General features: G+C 32.3%; 1 protein-coding gene and 1 long non-coding RNA gene across 17 annotated transcripts; both read right to left on the bottom strand.

Annotated features, from left to right (window-relative positions):
- Nucleotides 1-687: 687 nt before the first annotated feature.
- Nucleotides 688-4406, bottom strand: LOC105777211 (uncharacterized). 7 transcript variants are annotated; one of them, XR_008190019.1, is made up of 7 exons: nt 3712-4406; nt 3487-3565; nt 3172-3323; nt 1944-2558; nt 1751-1828; nt 1192-1344; nt 688-959 (listed from the first exon to the last, which is right to left on the bottom strand). It is a non-coding gene; the product is annotated as an uncharacterized LOC105777211 (long non-coding RNA). The 7 variants fall into 7 exon arrangements; XR_008190021.1 differs by having other exon boundaries at nt 1944-1989; XR_008190022.1 differs by having other exon boundaries at nt 1949-1989.
- A 42-nt stretch (nt 4407-4448) lies between these two features.
- Nucleotides 4449-6321, bottom strand: LOC105777210 (putative lysine-specific demethylase JMJ16). 10 transcript variants are annotated; one of them, XR_008190015.1, is made up of 4 exons: nt 5995-6321; nt 5250-5622; nt 4602-5162; nt 4449-4460 (listed from the first exon to the last, which is right to left on the bottom strand). XR_008190015.1 is itself a non-coding variant. In XM_012600333.2 (4 exons), exons 1-3 carry the CDS (start codon nt 6038-6040, stop codon nt 4978-4980), a joined length of 450 nt encoding a protein of 149 aa, XP_012455787.1. In that variant the 5' UTR covers nt 6041-6319; the 3' UTR covers nt 4449-4460; nt 4602-4977. The 10 variants fall into 10 exon arrangements, 1 of the variants encoding a protein (XP_012455787.1); XR_008190014.1 differs by having other exon boundaries at nt 6004-6321; XR_008190007.1 differs by having other exon boundaries at nt 5250-5324; nt 5407-6320.
- Between the last annotated feature and the right edge of the window lie 14747 nt (nt 6322-21068).

The raw sequence follows: 21068 nt of genomic DNA, 5'->3' as shown, positions 1-21068 counted from the left end.
GTCTCAAAAAATGCCGCTAATGACAGCGTCGCTAACTTTAGCGGCGTTTTTAGAAATAAACACCGCTAAAGACCATGACCTTTAGCGGCGCTTTTCCCAAAAACGCCGCTAAAGGCTATGACCTTTAGCGGCGCTTTTCCAAAAACGCCGCTAAAAATCCTAATCTTTAGCGGCGCTTCTCCAACAAACGCCGCTAAAGACCTTGACCTTTAGTGACACTTTTACGAGAAACGCCGCTATAGAGCAGGATCTTTAGCGGCACTTTTCCCACAAACGCCGCTATAGCTAAAGACCTTTAGCAGCGCTTTTACCACAAACGCCGCTATAGAACAAACCTTTAGTGACGCTTCTTGCAAAAACGCCACTAAAAACATAACATTTAAAAAAAGTTATTTTAATCAAATAATTTTTTTATAATAAATATTATATTATGTTTTATTTGTTAAATTTAAACTTTAAATATACTTTTAAGGATAAATAAAAAATATTATTTAAATTAATATACTTTTAATCAAATCAATTTTATAGTGAATCGATATTTTTCACCACGTTTATCCTTTTCTGAAGCATTAAATTTCAAGATAGCATCACTAAATCTCGGGCATATTAAATGTTAAATTGGTTTGCTACCATCAAATCTTATCTATAAGATAAAAGCAGCATAATGCTTCTAGAAAATAAACCAAGTGAGAAACTATGGAAGTAATACTGCAGAAATCAATAACAAGGGTTTTAACAAACATGTTCATATATCCAGCTCGCAATTGAATAACATATATCATACATCCAATATTTTAAAGCAGTAAGCAAATCAATGACGAAACAAGGATAGCAGTAAAATATGTAATGCCCACCGGTGACCAAAAAGAGCCCAGAAGTAAGTTGCTTCAAGAAAACAACTCTCTTCCCCATAAACCTTCCAGCCAACAAAATCAACACAGTCCCTGGTGTAATGCTTGCTGTAAACAAATAAAAAACAAGTAAAAACCCAAAAATAAGGAACATTTCTTCAGAAATCTATAAAAAATTTTAAGTGCCTCAATAAGGTATGTTTGATGGGAAAATTTATAAACAAATTCCTGATCTAACTTTGCTACGGTAATCTCGAGAACAACTATCCGGAAATCCAAGTTTCAGAAATTGAGAAAAGAACATAAAAAAATAACAGAAATCCCACGGAAGGAGACTGACCTTATCCGGAAGCTTGCCTGGAGAACTAGAAGAAGGTGAACCACAATGTTCAATAGCACTTGCTAGAGCTAAGTGCAAATCGGTCTCTTCCTGCAACTTTTTAACCTGTATCACCCAAGTGGTAGCATGTTGCATGAGAATGAGATATAAATCCTGCACAAAGATGGCTGTTACCGGTAAGAAAAAAAAAAGAAAATCAAAACATGTATATCATGATAACGGCATGTCATTCATTAGCAAAACCGTTAATTCTGAACGAGTAAACAATTGTTTCATGTTTTCATATGTCTCCCCTTAAAAGTCTACTGTTATGCCGATGCTTCTTTGCTTCCTAGTAGAATACATCAAATCAACCCTCGATAAGCTTAAGATTTATAAAGACGAGGAGTGAGAGTGATGTAGATTCGTAGACTAAAAATGAGTTCAAAAACCCTTACTTCTTGCAATCTCTATCGTTTTGGGGGGACAAAAACATAATAAAGGGAAAATTTTCTAGAGAAACTGATTTTCGAACAAATACGCCAAAACAAATAATGAAATAGAATTAGAATCCTCTTACTTCTTGCTCAAGCTGGTATTTATAATTTCACATCTGTTGATTTGTCTCTTGTCCACTCCTTTCATGGGACTTACCATCCTGGTATAACAACATGATTTCAGAATCTAAAACTCTTTTCAACAAACCTAAACAAATATATCATAAATTCATAATAAAAACCCTTGCTCTCTTAGTAAAATGACTTGCTCCAAACCTTACCACTCTTCAATTGTAAATACCCATTAATAGAACTTCTTCCCCTGCAAAACCATCAACCATACTGCATTCACCATTACAAAACCAGAAAAAAAGCAGAAAATGAAAAAGGACAAAAAAAAAGACCCATCAACTGATTGGTAGAATAAAACCCCCATTATAACCATCTCAAAAATGAATTCCTTTGATAATCCTGCAAAACACTTCCATTGCATATTTGTTCAACACAAACTCAAATGTTGAATATCCTACCATGGTACGATACAAATTTGCACAAACAGAAGCATAACACATTCATATCAAAACACCAATTTCAATAGGCTATGCCTAATTTCCAATTTTTCATATTTGGAATGCAAAGGCATATATAATTTCAACTTAGATATAGGTATAATAGGGAGTAAATCTATCTAATTCACTAACAGTATAAGCTATTAAAAAAATAAAGCAAGTAATACATAATTCCACAAATTTTCAAGTAAACTCAACAGAATAAATTGAAACAAATGTATATATATTATAATCTCGCATTTCCAGATAAGGATTCCCTTGAAGGGGTCTTGGTGTATATCATTGAACCACGCCTTGTAAATGAACTACTTGGTTTCCTCACCTAATCGAACACAAGGTTAGTAAATAAATTAAAATTAACGATTTATAGTTCATATATTTACCGGCAATAGGGCTAAATCTTTGATTTCTATAACGATTTATATGCAACAAATTAACAAAAATCAATGGTTCAAGTTCATGTATTTACCAATGAAATTTTCAATTTTTATAAAATAAGAGGATGGAAGTCTAACAAATTAAAGTTTCCAATGAAATTCAGACTTACACCATTAAGTAAATAAGAGTTTTAAACTATCGGAGATCAAAACAAATTAGCAAAAACCAACTGTTCAAGTGCATGTATGCACCAAAAACAGGATCAAATTTCCAATTTTTGCAAATTAAGAGGATCAAATTCTAAAAAATTAAAGTTTCCAATGAAATTCAAAATTACACCATTAAGTAAATAAGAGTTTTAAATTACTTGAGATCAAAAACCCATTTTGGGTATAAACTTTTGTAACTATTTATTAAATCTGCAACGTCGTTTTGATGCTTTGGTTCAATATTAGCTGAAGCTTCTCTAAGTTCCAGCAATTTTAAAACAACAAAATTTAAAAGAATAAAAAAAACAAAAGCTTTTTTCCAGATGGGGATTCAATGAGGCAAAATACCTGTTCATCAACGACGTTGATCTCACTGAGTTTACGAGCAAATTTCTTCTCAGAACTGCCCATTTCTTTTGCTTCATGAAAACTTTATCTGGAATGAATCTGGCAGCCTTGAAATATACTAATGAATGGCTTCTACATAAGAGAAGAATGATCTACTTGCACAACAGAATGCATGAAAATTAAGTTAGATTTAATAGATCTAAGAACAAAAATAGAATAAAGCACAAAGGAGTGCATACATGTATGCAAGCATCAAAAGGAATTAATCCACAATGAATAAAACAAAGTTTCTGGACTTGTAAAATAACACCTTACCTTCAATTGACCAATGATACATAGAAGTTTGTGTGACTAGGCCAAGCATTTTTGGGGAAATCCATTTCCAAAATACAACCTGGACAAGACCCCAGGATGGTTTGATAAGCTCATGCAATCAACTTTACCATCAAGGAAAACAATAAAGGTCGAGAACCCAAAAGCTAATGGCAGAATGTAATAGAACCATTACAAAGAAAATTTGAGAAAACAAATGAATTTGACCTGTTCAGGCATTTGATGTGACTTCATTTTTGCTTTCATCTCTATGTTAAATATTTGCAAGTGATCTTGAGTTGTTCCCAGCAGTTGAGCTATAAAAAGCAATGTCAAAGATTATAAGTATGCTGCATAGATAAATACAAAATCAAAGGAAACATAATACTAGAGATATTGAATTCCTTCTCCATTAAATTGAAGCAAGTTACAGGAATATATGTACTTCACGACCTCTACTTCAAGCATATATTTCATTTCTTCGCAGACCCAAATTGAAGTAAAATTTTCTATACATATAGACCCGGAAATTTTTGTATCCGTGTCGTAATCTTGTTTAAGGTATTTTATATTACTATGAATTTTGTAATTGAGTCATATTCATGTTATTGTTCAATGTCGTGTCATATTTTATGTTGTGATTAAGTTATTTTTTCATCTAATATTGCCCACTCTCTATATGAATAAACTAAAAACCACTCAACTCTGCTGACAATTGTACCAGGCAAAGTAAACAAGCAGATGTGCAGATGCTAAACCGATCAGCATGCTGATAAAACAGTGGAGCAGAAAAGTGTTAATCACTATAAACACTGTAATTCACAAGCACTATGATGCCATAAGTAGGATTCTTCATTAACAAGTATCGTATCACATTCTTTGTTCACTTTAGAAGATGGAGGAACAATGCGACAGATTCCATATTATTCTGCTCTTGGTCTTATGCTGGCTATATACTTCAAAGTATCTTCAAACTCCTGGAGAAACAAAATGAAACCAGTTAAGATACTTCAATTCTATAAAGTAGAACTCTAGATTTTACAAGCAAAAGTAACAAGCATGGCACGAAAAATTCAGAAAATTAAACAACTCAAAATATTGTAAGCAACATTAAGTACCTCGTCTGTTGGGTAGAACACAGGTACATCCTCAATATCTGGCCGACATGCCTCTTCTAGACGCCATCTTGCAGTTACCTGTTTCAACACTTGTTCCACTTCAAAAACTTTGCTTGCTTGTCCTATTCTCTTGTTCAACTTCATGTAAATTTTTCAGAAGTAACATTTGAAGACAATGGTTAATAAAGTAAAACATCATATCAATTATACATTCTAGAAAGCATAGTCCATATACTTTATAGTCACTGAATTACGCAACTCTACAATACAAAATAAACATGAAGTTATCCTACCAAAAAAACCTTAACTATAAGGGACTTCTAAGTCATTTCATGCATTTAAGATGCTGCAGCTATACAATGATAAAACAAACGACTTAACAAGGAAAGAAGAAACTAACTTGATTGAGCTTTCCATGATCGGGTTCATCTTCTGAACTGTTATCATATTGACCATAGTTTATCCAAGGTCGACGCCTCATAGACATTGACCTTGTAATCTTTGAACTTTCATCATTGGCCAACCCAGTTCCCTTTTCAACTAGAATGGCTCTAGTAGAGGCTGAACAACAGATCAAATTATCACGCTCATGTCTTTTAGTATCCTGTGCCTTACTCTTTAAGGTAAACAATGCACGAGGCTCGAAACCTGGTGGAACTGATGAAATATCATCATTCTTTTCTTCAAGACAAACTCTCACAAGTTCCATCCCTATCCGTATTACTACACAAGACAATGGATGACAATTCAAAAAACTAAATTTTGCACGAGGAATAGATAACAAATTAATACAAAAGAGACCCACCTTAAAAGCCAGAGCCTAATCTAACAACATAAGAAAACCAGTTTATCAAAATTGTCAAAATTGAACAAATATCAAACAGCTTTTTCAATCTTTCTTTCCTCTAAGAACTACAATCTCCAAGTAAGGAAATAGAGAACTAGCTACTCATGGCTCTCGTACTTGAAACTTGAAACTTGATGTTGTTGTATTGTAGAGCCTCTACATTAAACCCAATCGCTGCAAAAAGAATAGTTCAAAAAAATGGCGCATCGAAGCTGTCAGTCATTTAGAAAAAAAATGAAAACCCAAAACAAGAATGATAAAGAAGAATTGAGAGAGTAGCCGGCAAAGGCAAAGAATGATAAACAGAACCACATTAGCCAAAAAGAAACAAAACCGTAAACTTCTGGAATTTCGCTCCCTGTTACAGCCTTCGGTTATGGACGTTGACTTTAGTCGGAGAAAACAAACTGGGATTCTGATGTTTCGAAAACAACGTCCCTACATGGCAGTGACTTTGTTGTTCTCCGGTTATTGCCAACACCAATATGAACACTAATTAATTACTAAAAACAAAAACAATTTTATTTTCAAGCTGCTATAACCTACCTTGCCTACCTTTTACATTGCTATTTATCATCTTCATTTTTCTCATTGACCGTCTTTGAATAATTTTTCTTTATTTCTCGATTTGATTCAATGGGGGAAGATGCTTCGGATCCTGTTGTATTTTTGCATGGCGACCTTGATTTGAAAATTATCGAAGCTCGATGTTTGCCAAACATGGATTTAATGGTGGAGCGTCTCCGTCGATGTTTCACGGTGTTCGTCGTGTGCAAAGCCCCGTGTACTAGAGGAAAGAAGAAAAATGATAAAGTTAGGGGTTTTAGGGGGGAAATTTGGGAAAAAATCAGCGCGAATTCTTTCAAGTAAAATAAATTTTGTGGTGTTTTTATAAAAACGCCGTTACTGCTTTTTTTTGAAAACAACGATGTCGTTTTGCTTTGTTAAAATTTTTATTTTATTTGTTAAAATTATTAATTAAGTGATTTTATTTATTTATTAATTTTTAAAATCTAATATTTAAATATTTCAAATGGTTTAGATTAAAAATTTTAAATATAAAAGCATTAATTGATTGTATAAAATTTTTCATTTAACAAATCTCAAATAAACCTTAAATCCTAAACCATTTAATATATATAAAGTTTATCGATTATCTCTTAAATAATTTAAACTATAATCATAATTTTAATATATTAAAATTAATATTATATCTTTCACAATTATATAAGAAATTATTTAATATATAAATTAAAAATACTAATTAATCTAAACCCTAAACCCTTATCCCTAAACCATAAATCATAAAATATAATTAAAATCCTAAACCCTAACCCTAAACTTTAAATCCCAACCCTTAAACAATAAACCATAAACCGTAATTCCTAAACCCATAATCCATAAACCTTAAAATAGTAACTCTTAAACTTTAAACCCTAAACCATATACCTAAACTATAATCATAATTAATTCAATATTTTAAAATTAATACTATCTATCTTACGATTATATAAATTAAAAACAATCAGTCATGTACCAAGAACACTATAATCATTATTTTAATATATTAAATTATTTAATATATAAATTATTTATAAATAATTTAAACTATAATCATAATTTTAATATATCAATTTAATATTATCTCTTTTACAATTATATAAGAAATTATTTAATATATAAATTAAAAAACTAATTAATCTAAACCCTAAATCTTAAACCCCTAACTCTTAACTCTTAACCCTCAACCCCTAACCCTTAACCCCTAAACTTTAAACCCCAACCCTTAATCTATACCTTTAAACCATAAATCGTAACCCTTAAACCCTAAATCTTAAACCATAAACTGTAAACCATAACCTCTAAACTCATAATCCATAAACCTTAAAATAGTAACTTCTAAACCTTAAACTCTAAATCATATACCCTAAACAAAAAACCTTAAACTATAGAGACAATTAATTCAATATTTTAAAATTAATACTATCTCTTTTACGATTATATAAGAAATTATTTAATATGTAAATTAAAAAACACTCAGTAATGTACCCAAAAAACTTTAAAATTATTTTAAATAATAGTATTTTAATTTTTTCATTTTTAACAAATATTTTTCTATTTTTTTATTTCAAATTATTTCTACGTGTCATTATTTCAAATTTATCCATTTTTAACAAATATTCAATTAAAATAAATTGAATTTTAATTAATATAAATAAACAAATTAAATAGTAATTAGACAGATAAAATGTTTTTGTGGCGCTTTCTCAAAAACGCCGCTAAAGACCAGAGCATTAGCGGCGCTTTTCCAAAAACGCCGCTAAAGACCAGAGCATTAGCGACGCTTCTCCAAAAACGCCGCTAAAGACCAAAGCATTAGCGGCGCTTTCCCAAAAACGCCGCTAAAGACCAGAGCATTAGCGGCGCTTCCCCAAAAACGCCGCTAAAGACCAGAGCATTAGCGGCGCTTTTCCAAAAACGCCGCTAAAGACCAGAGCATTATCGGCGCTTCCCCAAAAACGCCGCTAAAGACCAGAGCATTAGCGGCGCTTTTCTAAAAACACCGCTAAAACCCTAAGCATTAGCGGCGCTTTTTCTAAAAAACGCCGCTAAAGCCCTGAATGGTCGATCTTTAGCGGCGTTTTATGTAAAGCGCCGCTAATGCTCGATTTTTAACGGCGTTTTTTACCTAAACGCCACTAAAAATGCCGCTAAAAGCCTGTTTTGGTGTAGTGTTCAAATGTTCTGCCTCTAAATTGCAGCATCAGTATAAGCAGAAGTCATCAACCACTAGAATCCCTCTCCTCTTTAAGAAAAGTTTAGTGGGAACACTATCCAACACCACAAGCTAAGCTTGTTCTTCGGTGTCGGGGGAGTTTCATGTTCTAAAATTATGTTGGACAAAACATGTTAGCGAACAAATATATAAATATAAATAAATAAATATTTATATATAAAATAAAATATAAAATTGAATAATTTATATTTAAATTATCAAATATGAAAAACTAATAAATAACATAACGAAAACCAGAAATAGAAAAGAAAAATCAAGTTTTACTAGATGTTGAGGCATGTTTTACACAGTTTCCTGAAGACAGATTCAGCCACTCCTACAGTACTTCGAGAAATGTTGGTCGACTGTCTCCCATGATGCAACAACACAATGATAGAAGCAATCGCACCTCTATAGTGATCAACTAAATAAACTCGATGTGTGAGAGTGTTATTGTCTAAAAAATCCATGAATAAGGATACAAAATCTGCATTAAGGAGTAGCTAAATCAATTTGAATATTATTGTGTTAGGCTAAAATATCCATAGGCCCGTTTTAGGCCCGACCGGTGCAAACATTTTGTGTTGCCCTCGTCGCGCAGGTGCACCCCAATACCAATGAGTTTGGATCTACACCTCCAACGCGCGAGACAAGGTTTCAAGTTTGTTCATTCAATCACCTTTTAAGTGGGTTCTCATATATATACACATCTCACACTTGGTATTTAACCAATGTGGGATCTAAGCTTTTCTTTTCCTCAACAAATATTCACAAGCAGCTTACTTTGAGCATCAATTTCTCATTCATCACTCAACCATTTTGAGCATATGATATACCGTTGTAAAGGTCTGATAAAGTAGAATATGAAACGATAATTTTATGATTCAACTCTCCACCTTTACCAATAGAGAATATGCCTCAAATTTTCCAAAATATTACAATTTTTCCAACAAGTTACCCAAATTAAAAATTTAGAATCCCCATAGAAAATTTATTTAGTATGTTCTTTGCCTTTTTAACAGAAAACTTGCCTTTGAATCAAATTTCCATGTAATGCAACCAACAATCTCATCAATCATCTTCTTAAATAATTCCCCTTCCCATGAGAACAAGTTTCTTCTAAATTTTTGCCCCGCACCTAATGATTGAAACTATCATTGAAAGAATACTCGAAAACTTTCATGTGTGTATCTAATGCCAACATATCCTTCAACACTTATCCCACCAAAATAAAGTGACCTAATTGGTTATTCATATTCTAATTGGTTGACAACCACTCTTGGTCGCATTCTCCATACTTTGAAACAATAATTCTATTCCATAGAGAGTGGTTCATTAGCGAACCTCCACCACTATTTCACCAATAAAGTTGTATTACGTTTTTTAGATCAATTACTCCCAAAATCTTAATCTACTTAAGAGAACACACAAGTTGTCGTCTAAGTGATCAACACAATCATTCCTCCAATAGATAAGGATTTCCTTTTCCATTTCGACAATTTTTTTTCAAACATTTTAATAATTGGCTTCCACAACTTTTTTTTCTCAAGCTCATTGAGATAATTAATTGAAAGTTTCTCCACTTAATATTCGAAGATATCTACAAACCTATAGTAGCACTTATCCCCTCAAATCCAAATACATAAATCTTCAACTTTTGAAAGTTAATCCATAAACTCGAAAACAATTCAAAGCACTTCAAAATTCACTTCACCATTCACACCATTTCCCTTTTAGGTTCGAGAAAGATGAATGAATCATCTGCGAATTGCAGATGGGTAATAGGCTTTCCATCACTGAAAAATTTGATACTCACAATAAAATTAAGATTACCTTCCTCATAATCCTATGCAAAGCCTTAACCACCAATATAATTAAAAATGTGACAGGGTTCACCTACCTACGACCCTTTTCTCATCGAAAACTCCGGAGTAAGTGGCCTATTAACCAAAATAATAATCTTATAGTAGATGTGCACTCTTTCATCTATATTTTTCCATTTCTCCTCGAACCAATAGGCTCCATAACATTATCATGAATACCAAATTATTGTTATCATACGCCTTCTCAAAGTTTAGTAGCAAGATCTATAACCCATTGCTGCTATTCATTTTTTAATCAAGTGAATCACCTCATTAGTGATCAATATGCCATCAAGGATTTGACAATTAAAAGCAAATGTTGTATATGTATTGCTAATATTGTCTTTAGCCTTCTAACAAAAAGTTTAACCAAAATCGTATATAAATAAAATTCATTGAGCCAATAAGGTGATATTCCTTCAAACCAAGTAAATTTTCACTTTTTCAGAATCAATACCAAGAAGAAAGAATAAAACCTAACATCAAGTTTCTCACTTCTATGGAAATTATTAAAAAAATCCATATATTTTCTTTCAACGACTACTAGACAGCCTTGAAGAAACTAAGACTGAAACCATCGGGCCCAAGAGCTTTGAAGTTATCACAATTCCACATAACCCCTTTTAATTCTTCAATAGTAAACAATTTTTCAAGCCTTTCATCCACCAAAGCATCAATTATTCTTAGTCCCAAATTAGATCTACACTATCTCACATTCACAACACTCTCGAAATGATCCTTGAAAAAATCAAAAACTTCCAACCTCGGCATAACGTTGTTATTTAATATTAGCAACTGAAAAGAAAAAGTTATTTCTAAGAAACAATCTGCACTATTGAATTGGTTCCTGAGATGGTAGGCAGTCCTCTAGACACTAAGTGGAAAATAACAAACACACTACACAAAAGAAGTGGATTACACAGTTCGCTTTCCCTACGCCTACGGAGCCTAGCTCAATGAAAAATATGCACTCTCTTCAACAATTACAATGTGAATCTACTCAAGCGCACATACCATGATCATTTTCCCTCACCCTTGCACTTTGAAGATACAATACTCTCACCATTATATTCACTCCTTCTAAACATAGTAAGTAAAACCACAACAAAAGGTTTTACTATCAAAATAACACTCTTAAAAAATTATTCTCACAAGAACAGATTAAGTCCTTAACTCTCAGTACATTTACCTAAACAAGTCTCTGAAACTTGCTTAAAAATAAAGATCTAATATAATCTCATTAAAATAAAAATACCATAATAATACATTACAATAACATATAAGGTAAATATGGACTCTTGACTACTCATCTAATAGAATCATGATCCAATCTAAAGTCCATGATCCAAGGGATTACTTTGGGAAATGTTGAACCAAATCAATCACCAATATTTGAATTCCCAAGCAATATGATCTTCCGTAATGGACTAGATATTCACCATGTAATCAGCATAGCCCAAAAATAAGGTTCAATAAATTGTCAACACATATGAACACTATCTCCATACAGATTTGGTAGGCAAAGGAGTGGGCACTCCCCCTAGCACCAATTTGCCAGTTTCATATTTTTCAACATTCTCCACTTTTGGTAATTTATTGAACAAAACACACAATCTAGGAAGCTTTAATCAATCAACAACATTAGCTCTCCCTCAACATATACACATTAATGAAGCCTAACTTAACTTGGAAAATGAGTAAATAATTAATCATCAATGCTAAGATAATTTGCATCATCAACTAACTAACAATAATTATAACTACGCAAGTTAAGAAATCAAAAGAAATTCATATCATAGCTAAAAGAACTCCAAGTTCATCACAAACAACAAATATAACAAACTAGCAAAACAAAGTAGCAACAATATCATCATATAGTTATGCAAAAAACCTTAAAATAAAAGAAGTTCAAAAGAAGTTTAAAACCATCTCCCCCTCACGAGAATAATCCAACGATTAAGCAGACAAAAACTACAACAACAACATCATCGATATCCTCTCTCCCTCTCTTTTTTCCACAAGATTTTTAAACTAAACTGCATCATCAAAAGCTTGAAGATACACAATCAAAGCCTTTTATCTATCGATTATTTTTTCACAACTTTGGCTTATACCCCGAGCTTATCACAATGTTTCTGAAGAAATTCAACTGAGGCTTGAAGGTCTACAACAGCTCTAGTCTTCATTCCCTTTGTGAAAGGAATGGTGCCTGCAGGAGAGGGCATTTCTAGACCGCCTACTTCTTCTTCAGCAATCTTGTCCCATAGGATTGAAATTTGTATATTTCATTGTTAACATGTTTTCCCTCCAGCCATTTACAATAAAATTTTAATTTAAAAACAGTCTTCTCGTAGGTCTCCTTAGACCTAACAAGTTCTGAGTCTTGGGAGAAGAGAACTCGAAAGAAAAGGAACAAATAGGGCAACAGATAATTCTTATAGTCAACTTTAGCAAATTTAGAAATTTCATTAAAAATAAACCACCCTAAATCGAATTCCACCATATCAACTATTTTCCTCAAACGCATAACCACTTTCTTAGTTACTAAATCTCTTTGGCTGTTTGGAACCCAGTTCCTAGTAGCAATAGCAAAAAGAGTAGCATACATTAGATTTAAAGAAGAGGCTCGAAGATTACCTTTTTTTGACCATGTTAGATGTAGATGATTGGTCAAAGTAGCAATAGTAACACCTATAGACTCATTCAACTCAAAATTGTTGGTGGTGAGACAACCAATAACTTATAGATATGCTCAAGTCCAAATTTAAACCATTTACCACGTTCAAACACCTTGTGGTAGTACTTTCTGGTTTCAACAGTGATGCCTCGATTGAGATTGGAATAAAATTCATAAATTACCCTTTTTACAAAAGGTTACACATGACATATTGAACCGAAAACTCTGACATTCTTCAAAACTTCATCATTTCCATTATCAGCAAAAGAAATATCATTAATATTCTGATCAGGAATGAAACCTTTTAAGATAAACTTGTAGTATCTCTTAGAACGACCAAGATTCAAGAACATTTTCTTTTTTTGAGCATCAATTCTCTCTTCTTGTTTTCTCAATGATTTAGCAGCCTCAGATAACAACTTGAGGACTCCCACATTCTTTAGTCTTTTATTTCATTTTGCAGTTGAGTTTGGAACATTGGGTTGCTTCATCCTTGGCTATAACATTGCATATAGTGCTAAATTCCTAGAGAAAGAGAAATTACTTGAATAAGACTCTGACTCTGTTGAACTATTCACTAAGATCTTTTTTCTGCTTGGCTTCTCAAACATAAGAGCTCTGTCTTTGTCTTTTCTGGACTTTGTAAAAGATTTGATTTCTTTGGTCATGATGGACATTGTTCTAACCCTTCTGGATTAGATAGTGTTAGGGGGAGTGAGCACTTCTCTTGTCACCATGACCATATCAAACAAGGTCTTATTATCAAGAACTTCGGTAGCTTATTCTTCATACATACTCTTCTCTTGTTCAGACATCTTTTCTTCTTCTAGTGCTGGTTCAAGGATGCTAGTGGTAAAATTATCAAATTTCCTTAAGTCGGCGAATGAGGGTTTAAAAGTGTCATAAAGAACTAATGTGGGATTTTGAGAGGTGACTTCTTCTTTTTAATTGGTCAGTGCTTGGATAAGAGAGCCAATCCTTTGTTTTTAGACAGAATCAAGATTTAGAGAAGGGGACAAATTTTTAGTAAAGGGTTTTAGAGAAAGGATTTTAGGCCACTTCTAGAGGGAGCATTTTGAGATGATTCTTGGATTGTGGATTCTAGGGGTACATGATTCTCTTGAAAGTTGGATGGACCAAGAACATTAGCAAGAATGATTTTAGATTGTTCTTGAGACTCGCCAGCTTTTAATGCCAAAATAGGGCATGAGGGAATAGGCACTCCCTAATTTGTTTCGCCTCTTGCCTGAGTATGGCCACTTGATCCATCACTAGAAATTTGTTTTTTTTTTCTTGTTGGTGCTTCTCATAATCCTCTAAAGATGTCATCTTAGGTTGATGCTTGGTTGTTTGCCTAAAAGGCATTCGAATGATGTTTTTAACTGTTTTTACCTAGTTTTCATTTGTATTGATTTATGGATGGTTGGAATGATGTTGTATGATTAAAATTCATGTTTAGATATGAATTTTTTAAAATATAGATTGAACATTGCCGTTTCAGCAGCCAATGTAATGCTTCTTGTCTGATTGAGCCTCTAGACCAAGTAAAAGGTGTTACAGGAACTTGATCTTATGCTCAGCTTTGCACTGTATCTTTTGGCAATCTATAAAGCAATAAAAAATTGATTGACATCATAAAAACTACTTGAGAGTTGGTTTGGGGCAAAAGAAACATATAGATAATCCCCATTTAAGAATTTGAAATTCATAACACTCAAATAGCAAAGAAAAGTTAAGAAATTCTCACTATTAACGCTCTAAAAAAGAAATAAACACTCCAATATCAAAGAAATAAATTGAGAATCTGTAACTTGTTAAAGTTAAAAGTATATTCTACCTCAATTTAATTAAAATTATGTGGTGTTTGTTCACAAACAAAAGCAACTAAAGCTCTAAGAGGCCAAGGAAGCACAAACTCAATGAATTAAGCCGCATGTAGGAAGGAAAATGCAACTTCTTCGAACCTAATAACACAAAAAAAGAGAATGTGTTAGAACGCATATTGGAATCAACAAAAGCTAAATCAGAAGACCCCCTAACTCTAGAATCAAAGAAATAGGCAACTTCGACAAATCGAAGAAAAATTATCTACTAATCTTGAAACATTAATTCTAAGTGTTCTAGATTTGATAAAAATAAAAAAAATTGCAGATTTGCTTCGTAAATATAAATAATAAGATCTAGAAAGTTTGAGCAAGAAATTCAAAGAATTAAGATTTTATTTTATTTTTATTTTTCGATATTTAATACGATATAAACTTAAATGCTAATTAAGAAAAGTCAACAAACAAACTTGGGAAAGAAGAAATTTCAAAATTCTCTTGAATGGAAAGCAAACTAATTCAATTTTGATAAAAACAAGCTTATAAGGCTATCAATATTGAACATATGAGCAATATATGAATTAAGTACGAGATTAGAACACCGAAGAATGCTTGAATCTAATACCAAATGATAAGGGAAGCCTATGATTGAATTTTCAAGCCTAAACAGTCAACTTAAAGTAACAAAAAAAATCCTTATTTTTTGAACTCTAAGCAAGTTATGATATAACCAAACAATCTTGAAAAAAAAGTTAGAATTTCAATAAGAATATGATTACATTTGGAACAAAAAATCCAGAATTAAATTAAATAAAAAATGGTAAGAAATGATTGATGAAACTAAATTAATGAATATGAAAGATTGATGCCAAATTAAGTTGGATCGAAGTCTCCTTTAATGTGATGATCATGGTACCTCAACAAAGAACTCTAAAGACCTTTAATTAACCCTCCTACTTTAAGAAAACTAGGCAAGTTAAAGTGTGATGAACTCTCTCAAATAACTTTTGAAGATTTGAAGAAGAAATTACTATTAAAAACCCATCAGGAAAACTAGTTTTTATTAACGAAAACTTCATTAGAGTTATTTTATTAACGAATGAAATCAAAGTACCTTTTACCTCCTAATGGTGAATATGCCATCTTTAAATAGGCATAAACTCTGAAATTTCTAAGTTGAATAAAAGTCCTAAAAAGAACGGATTGTACAAAGCCTGTTCATGTAAAGGAAGTAATCTAAAAACATACTCTAAAATTCGTAATAAATAAATCCTTAAAATTTAACTTATTAAATACATTATTGAGCTTATAAATAATAAAAATTAAGCTTTAAAATTGAACACAATATGATTTAAGCACTAATTAAAAGTCCATAACTCGCAATTCTCATTTTAATCATGTTCAAAATTTTTGTTTGCATAGTCTACACTAAAATGGCCACAACTTGAGCTCTCGAACTTAAAATAAGACATTTCAAAGTGCGTTGTGAAACTAAGAGACGGTTTTTTGATCTCTATGATGACAACTCACCCAAAAATATCTAGATCCCATCGAAAAATGTGTTGCAAGTTGACTGATGTTCTAAACTTGAAAAGCATTAACTTTGGTGAAAATAATTTAATACATTTAACCTTTCCATGCTAGCATCACCACTGCTCTCTAATATCCTTTATTAAATTCCTATGTTTTAGCCAATAATTGATTAAATAAAAGGGTTTAACTCCCTAATTAGCAGCTCTTACCACTAGAAGAATCGATGTATGATCCAAAACATTACATCTAATACCTTATCTACTCAAAATTCCTGAACTTTAAAATCCACTCTTCTAAGATTAAAATTAGTCTGGGCAAGTCCTATTACTCCTTTCCCTAAAACCATTTAAAATTTTTACCCTATAAAGGAAGATCAACAAGTAACCGTCATTATCAAACTCATTAAACTCTCTTGCACCAGTCCTTGATCCACAACAACCTCTCCTTCTAGTGTTAGATTTTATAGTGTTAAAATCCTCGAACTATGCACCAATTTGACTTAACACTAGCCATGATATCAAAATGTCACTCTGGATCTCCTAACTCTTATTAGCCTCACATGGTGCATATACATTACAAATCACCACGCTAAATTCATGTTTCTCCCAACAACCCTCAACTAATAAAAAGTTTTGATGCTCCTACACCCTAATAGATTAAAGCAATCAATATTCCATATAATCAACAAGTCGCCCAACTTACACACTAAGGCAACCCATTCTCTTTCATAATTTTCACCATATTGAATCGAGAACATCATTTTATCATATAAACTCTTCATTTTTGTCTTTTGAATGAGTATATCATATATAACTGAAATTGGCTAACTAATCTTCTTACTAAGCCTTTTTTCACATCCCAACCAAGCCTTCTAATTTTCAAGACAAAATATTTACCCCTATACTCCAAAAAACTACTAATGAAAAATTAAGAAAAGATGAAGTCACCTCAATAAGAGTTCATGGGTCTCCAATTCTCTAAATCCACCAATTTTCTATTTTAAAAGCCATCACTGATAGTGAGCCATTTGGAGCCTATCCGTTATCTTTACCCCCTAATGAGTGTTGGCTTAAAACTCCTTGTTTGTCTCCACTTTCTCCCTTTAATACCACTCTTTTAATTTTCCTCAAGTTTCTCCTAGCATTATTTTTCAATTTCAAAAATTGACTTAACACCCTTTTTTTTCTTTTTTCAGCACTCATCATTTCATTAATGTTACAATTTCCCAACGCCAAACCACCCGCATTATCATTTAGTGGCTCAACTTATCTATTTTCATTAAGCTCATGAGACTTGATAGTTCCAACAAATTCTAACCCATTTGCCACCTTATCCTCACCCAAATTTGTCCCTTTAACCATATTAGGATGCTAACCCTAGCTTAAACTCAAACCATATATTCCTATCAACACTCTCCAAAACGATACTCTCTTCACCGATTGTATCATCATTGTCATAATTTCTTTAGGTATTTCATATAGCTTCTTTTTCCTGACAAACCTTTCTACAATCAAACATTCTCATTTCTTCCATGGCCTAATAAAACCCAATTTGACATATCTACCCCTCAACCAATATCAATCTTACACATCTCAATCTCATTTATACACCTTATTTCTTTAACAACTTCACTTGATCTAGTCCTATAAGCTTCTTCTTGGCTTGATTTCTTATCTTCTTTTGATGCTACACTACTAGAAGCTGACAATAGTTTACCATCTTCCTCTGAAGGTAAACATTTTAACTTCTATCTCACCTAGCATTCTATAATTACTAGATTAAAACTTTCAAAGACCCTAATCAAGACCATCAATTTTACACACTTCAATTCAATCATCTCATAAATTATTTCCACCCTACTAGTGACAATGGCAACTTAACTATTATGGACACTAACGAGTATTCAATTTTGCAATCCAAAGATACCATGGTACACTATAATGAAGTTACTCCTCTAAAAGTAATTTTCATAAAGAGACACATTGAATTCAATCTCCCTATCTTCAGCCTTGGAATATGATGGTTGTGATTAATACTCATTTATCCATTATGAAAACCATTTACATCCATTATATTCCATTGCACATCTCGTCTCTTCATCATCAAACTCCATTGAGAAGAATTCAGAGTCCCCTGAATCTTGTTCATTGATCCTCACTTGAACCACCACCGATACACCCTCTAACCACCATGTTTATCTAGACCAAAAGCAAAGTTGTTCAACAGTATAAGTAAAAAGTACATCAAATATAATGTGTATAGATTCCAAGTATGATAGTGACAGGTTTCAATTTGAAGAAAAGCTTTTTTTTTATCTCTTACATTTTTTTTTTTGCGTTCTTTGGTGCATTCTTCCTAATGTTATTTGTTGGATAATCAGATTTGGAAAATGCGACGGAAAATAAATTTAGGAAAATGGAGTTTTAAAAATATTTTCAAAACAAGATCTTGGTTGTGATATCTAAAGTAATAAACACTTAATCAAAATTGTACCTTTTCGATTCATCTAGGATGAGCGCTTCGATCGAGTAGTCTTCTCCACTATCCTCCAGCTCACGTCTACCAAGTGTGGGCTCGCTTCGAATAAAAAAAATTTCACAAAAATTATCAGTGGGGTAATTTCTTAATTTCTCTAAACTTTTAGGTCAAGTTGTAAATCAGAAAAATATCTCTAGAAATTTTCTGAAATAATCTCTTCAGAGAATTTTCTCTCTACAACTTTCTCTTGAATTCAAGTGTGTGTAAAATAATGACCCAAGGCTCTTTTTATATAGGGAGAGTTTAATGAGTTCAACTCTGATTAAACTTAATCACTTTAATATTAAATTAATAAAATACTATTAAGGTAAGTATTAAATTAAATTTAATATTAAACTATTAAAATAATATTATTTTTGAAATAGTTAATCTAAAATCAAACTCTCTAGTAGAGTCCTAGTAGGAATGTAACTCTTCCACTGCTCAACCACCAAAGACCAACTATCGCCGGCCACCAGAACGCCACTGTCGCAGCCACTGACACCGCTGTGTCCAGTCATGCAGGTGCAACACCCTTACGGCACCCTGGGCCAGTTTGACTGCTGCCAGTTCGGTCCGGATTAGTGACGACTCGACTGGTTTGGTTTAGTCACCAGTTGGACCATCAGGCCGATTTCACATATCGGGTCCGGTTCAACTAGTTTTTAGGTCTTGGCCTCAGTTTTGGGCTTCTAGACCCAATTTACAATCTCAAGTCCTATTTTCAAGTTCAATTACTCATTGGGCCAATTGTCTGACTTGAAAATTAATTTCTAAAAATATTATATTAATTTTAATTAACTTGATTAATTTAATTTTATTTGATCAAAATTAATTTTTACAAAAAATCACTTAGATTTTTGAAATTAATTTTTCAAGAAAATTCTCTAGTTGAACAATTCTCACGACCACCTAATTTAATTCCACATTGAATAAATCAACTCAATTAAATTATTTCCAAAGTCATAGGATTTTCTTTTAATTCAAATGCAGTCCGATCTAGCTTTTGTTGAGCTAGCAGAGGGACCAATCAAACATATACAATTAGGCTCTAGTAATTGCAATTATGTCCAAAAGTATCATTCCGATAATTCGCAATTACTTAATCATGGAGTCAGTCCACAAGAAGTACCATGATTGAAAACTCTTTATTGTATACTCTTTAGGAAAGCAATTCATCCAACTGTTTTGTCCAACGGCCTTGTCATATGTGTGCTACCCTCATATGATATCCTTAATTCCTTTGAGTTAAATTCGTTCACTCAATACAATCTTATTTTATCTCATTGTCACCATTGTGTCTTCTTAATGATTAATATGATCACTATCAAGAAATGACTATGATAAATTACTCATTCGAGAACAAGCAACCTATGATCACGTTCCTTATTTATCAATCCACACAATGCCAATGAGAGGATATCATTATCTCTTTAATTGAGTTATGAATTCCGCTGTTGCTAGTAAAGTCATGCCATACACAAGTCATGTACCCAACATACCGGCTATGGACTTGATCATCTTTAGAGCATAAACCTCTACTTATATCAAAGCACATGAGTTGTGTATGCATGATCAATGACTAACTCAGGATTTAGGTAAATCACACCATGAACGTCATAAGTGAATTAATACAAAAAATGATTCAGAATTAATTCATCTTCGGTCCAGTCTAATGTATCATTCTACCAATGAATACATCTATGTCTCTACCCGTGGAGTCAATTGTTCTGATAGCCAAGACTAGTCATCTCCCCATTTGAAAATGACATAATAATCCTTCTCAATATTTGAATCAAATGTTCACTTTGATTCTTTTACGGGATTACAGATTCATTTAGATTATCTACTGAAGTAAGTTGTCTTTCTCGCAATGTAAACGCTCTTACAATGCCACTTATCTTCATTTTGAACTTAGACAACCAATGAGCTAATATTTGTTTCTTACAATTTCGCTACACATGCAAAATATGAAAGACAAAAAATACAAAAGACATAATAGTGAAATGTGAAATTAAATTTATTTATTTATTCATCATTCAAATAAATAGAAAACAGTTACATGTTTACTAAAATATGAGCACATTTACCAACATTATCTTTGTTTGAACATTCTATCTTTGCTACTTCCATTCATCTCTCTCTTGTATTGATGAAGTGTTAAATGGCTCTTCTATTTTGTTCCTTGCTATTGTAATTGAACTTGTGGTGGCTATTGGTTCTCTTTCCCAATAGTTTTCCTTTTTTAATGCATTTATGCTGGCTGAGAACAAAAAAAAAATCAAATACAAACCCAAAATAGTAGGTTAAGATATGTTACTAATCTTTGTACTTTAACAGAATTTGATATTTAGTCCCTATAATTTTATTTCCAAGAATTTAATCCCTCTAATTTTAAAATTTCAAAATTCATATTCAACTATTAACACATT

Source organism: Gossypium raimondii, chromosome 10 (genome assembly GCF_025698545.1).
Source record: "Gossypium raimondii isolate GPD5lz chromosome 10, ASM2569854v1, whole genome shotgun sequence".
Lineage (NCBI taxonomy): Eukaryota > Viridiplantae > Streptophyta > Magnoliopsida > Malvales > Malvaceae > Gossypium > Gossypium raimondii.
This window is presented reverse-complemented; position numbering and strand designations above follow the sequence as displayed.

Excerpts from the sequence above, each read along its gene's own strand:
- LOC105777210 (XM_012600333.2), bottom strand. The coding sequence starts at position 6,040 with ATGAGAAAAATGAAGATGATAAATAGCAATGTAAAAGGTAGGCAAG. Across the intron at positions 5,623-5,994 it reads CAATGTAAAAGGTAGGCAAG|CGATTGGGTTTAATGTAGAG; the intron begins GTAGGTTATAGC and ends TTCTTTTTGCAG. Across the intron at positions 5,325-5,565 it reads CATCAAGTTTCAAGTTTCAA|TAATACGGATAGGGATGGAA; the intron begins GTACGAGAGCCA and ends TGTCTTGTGTAG.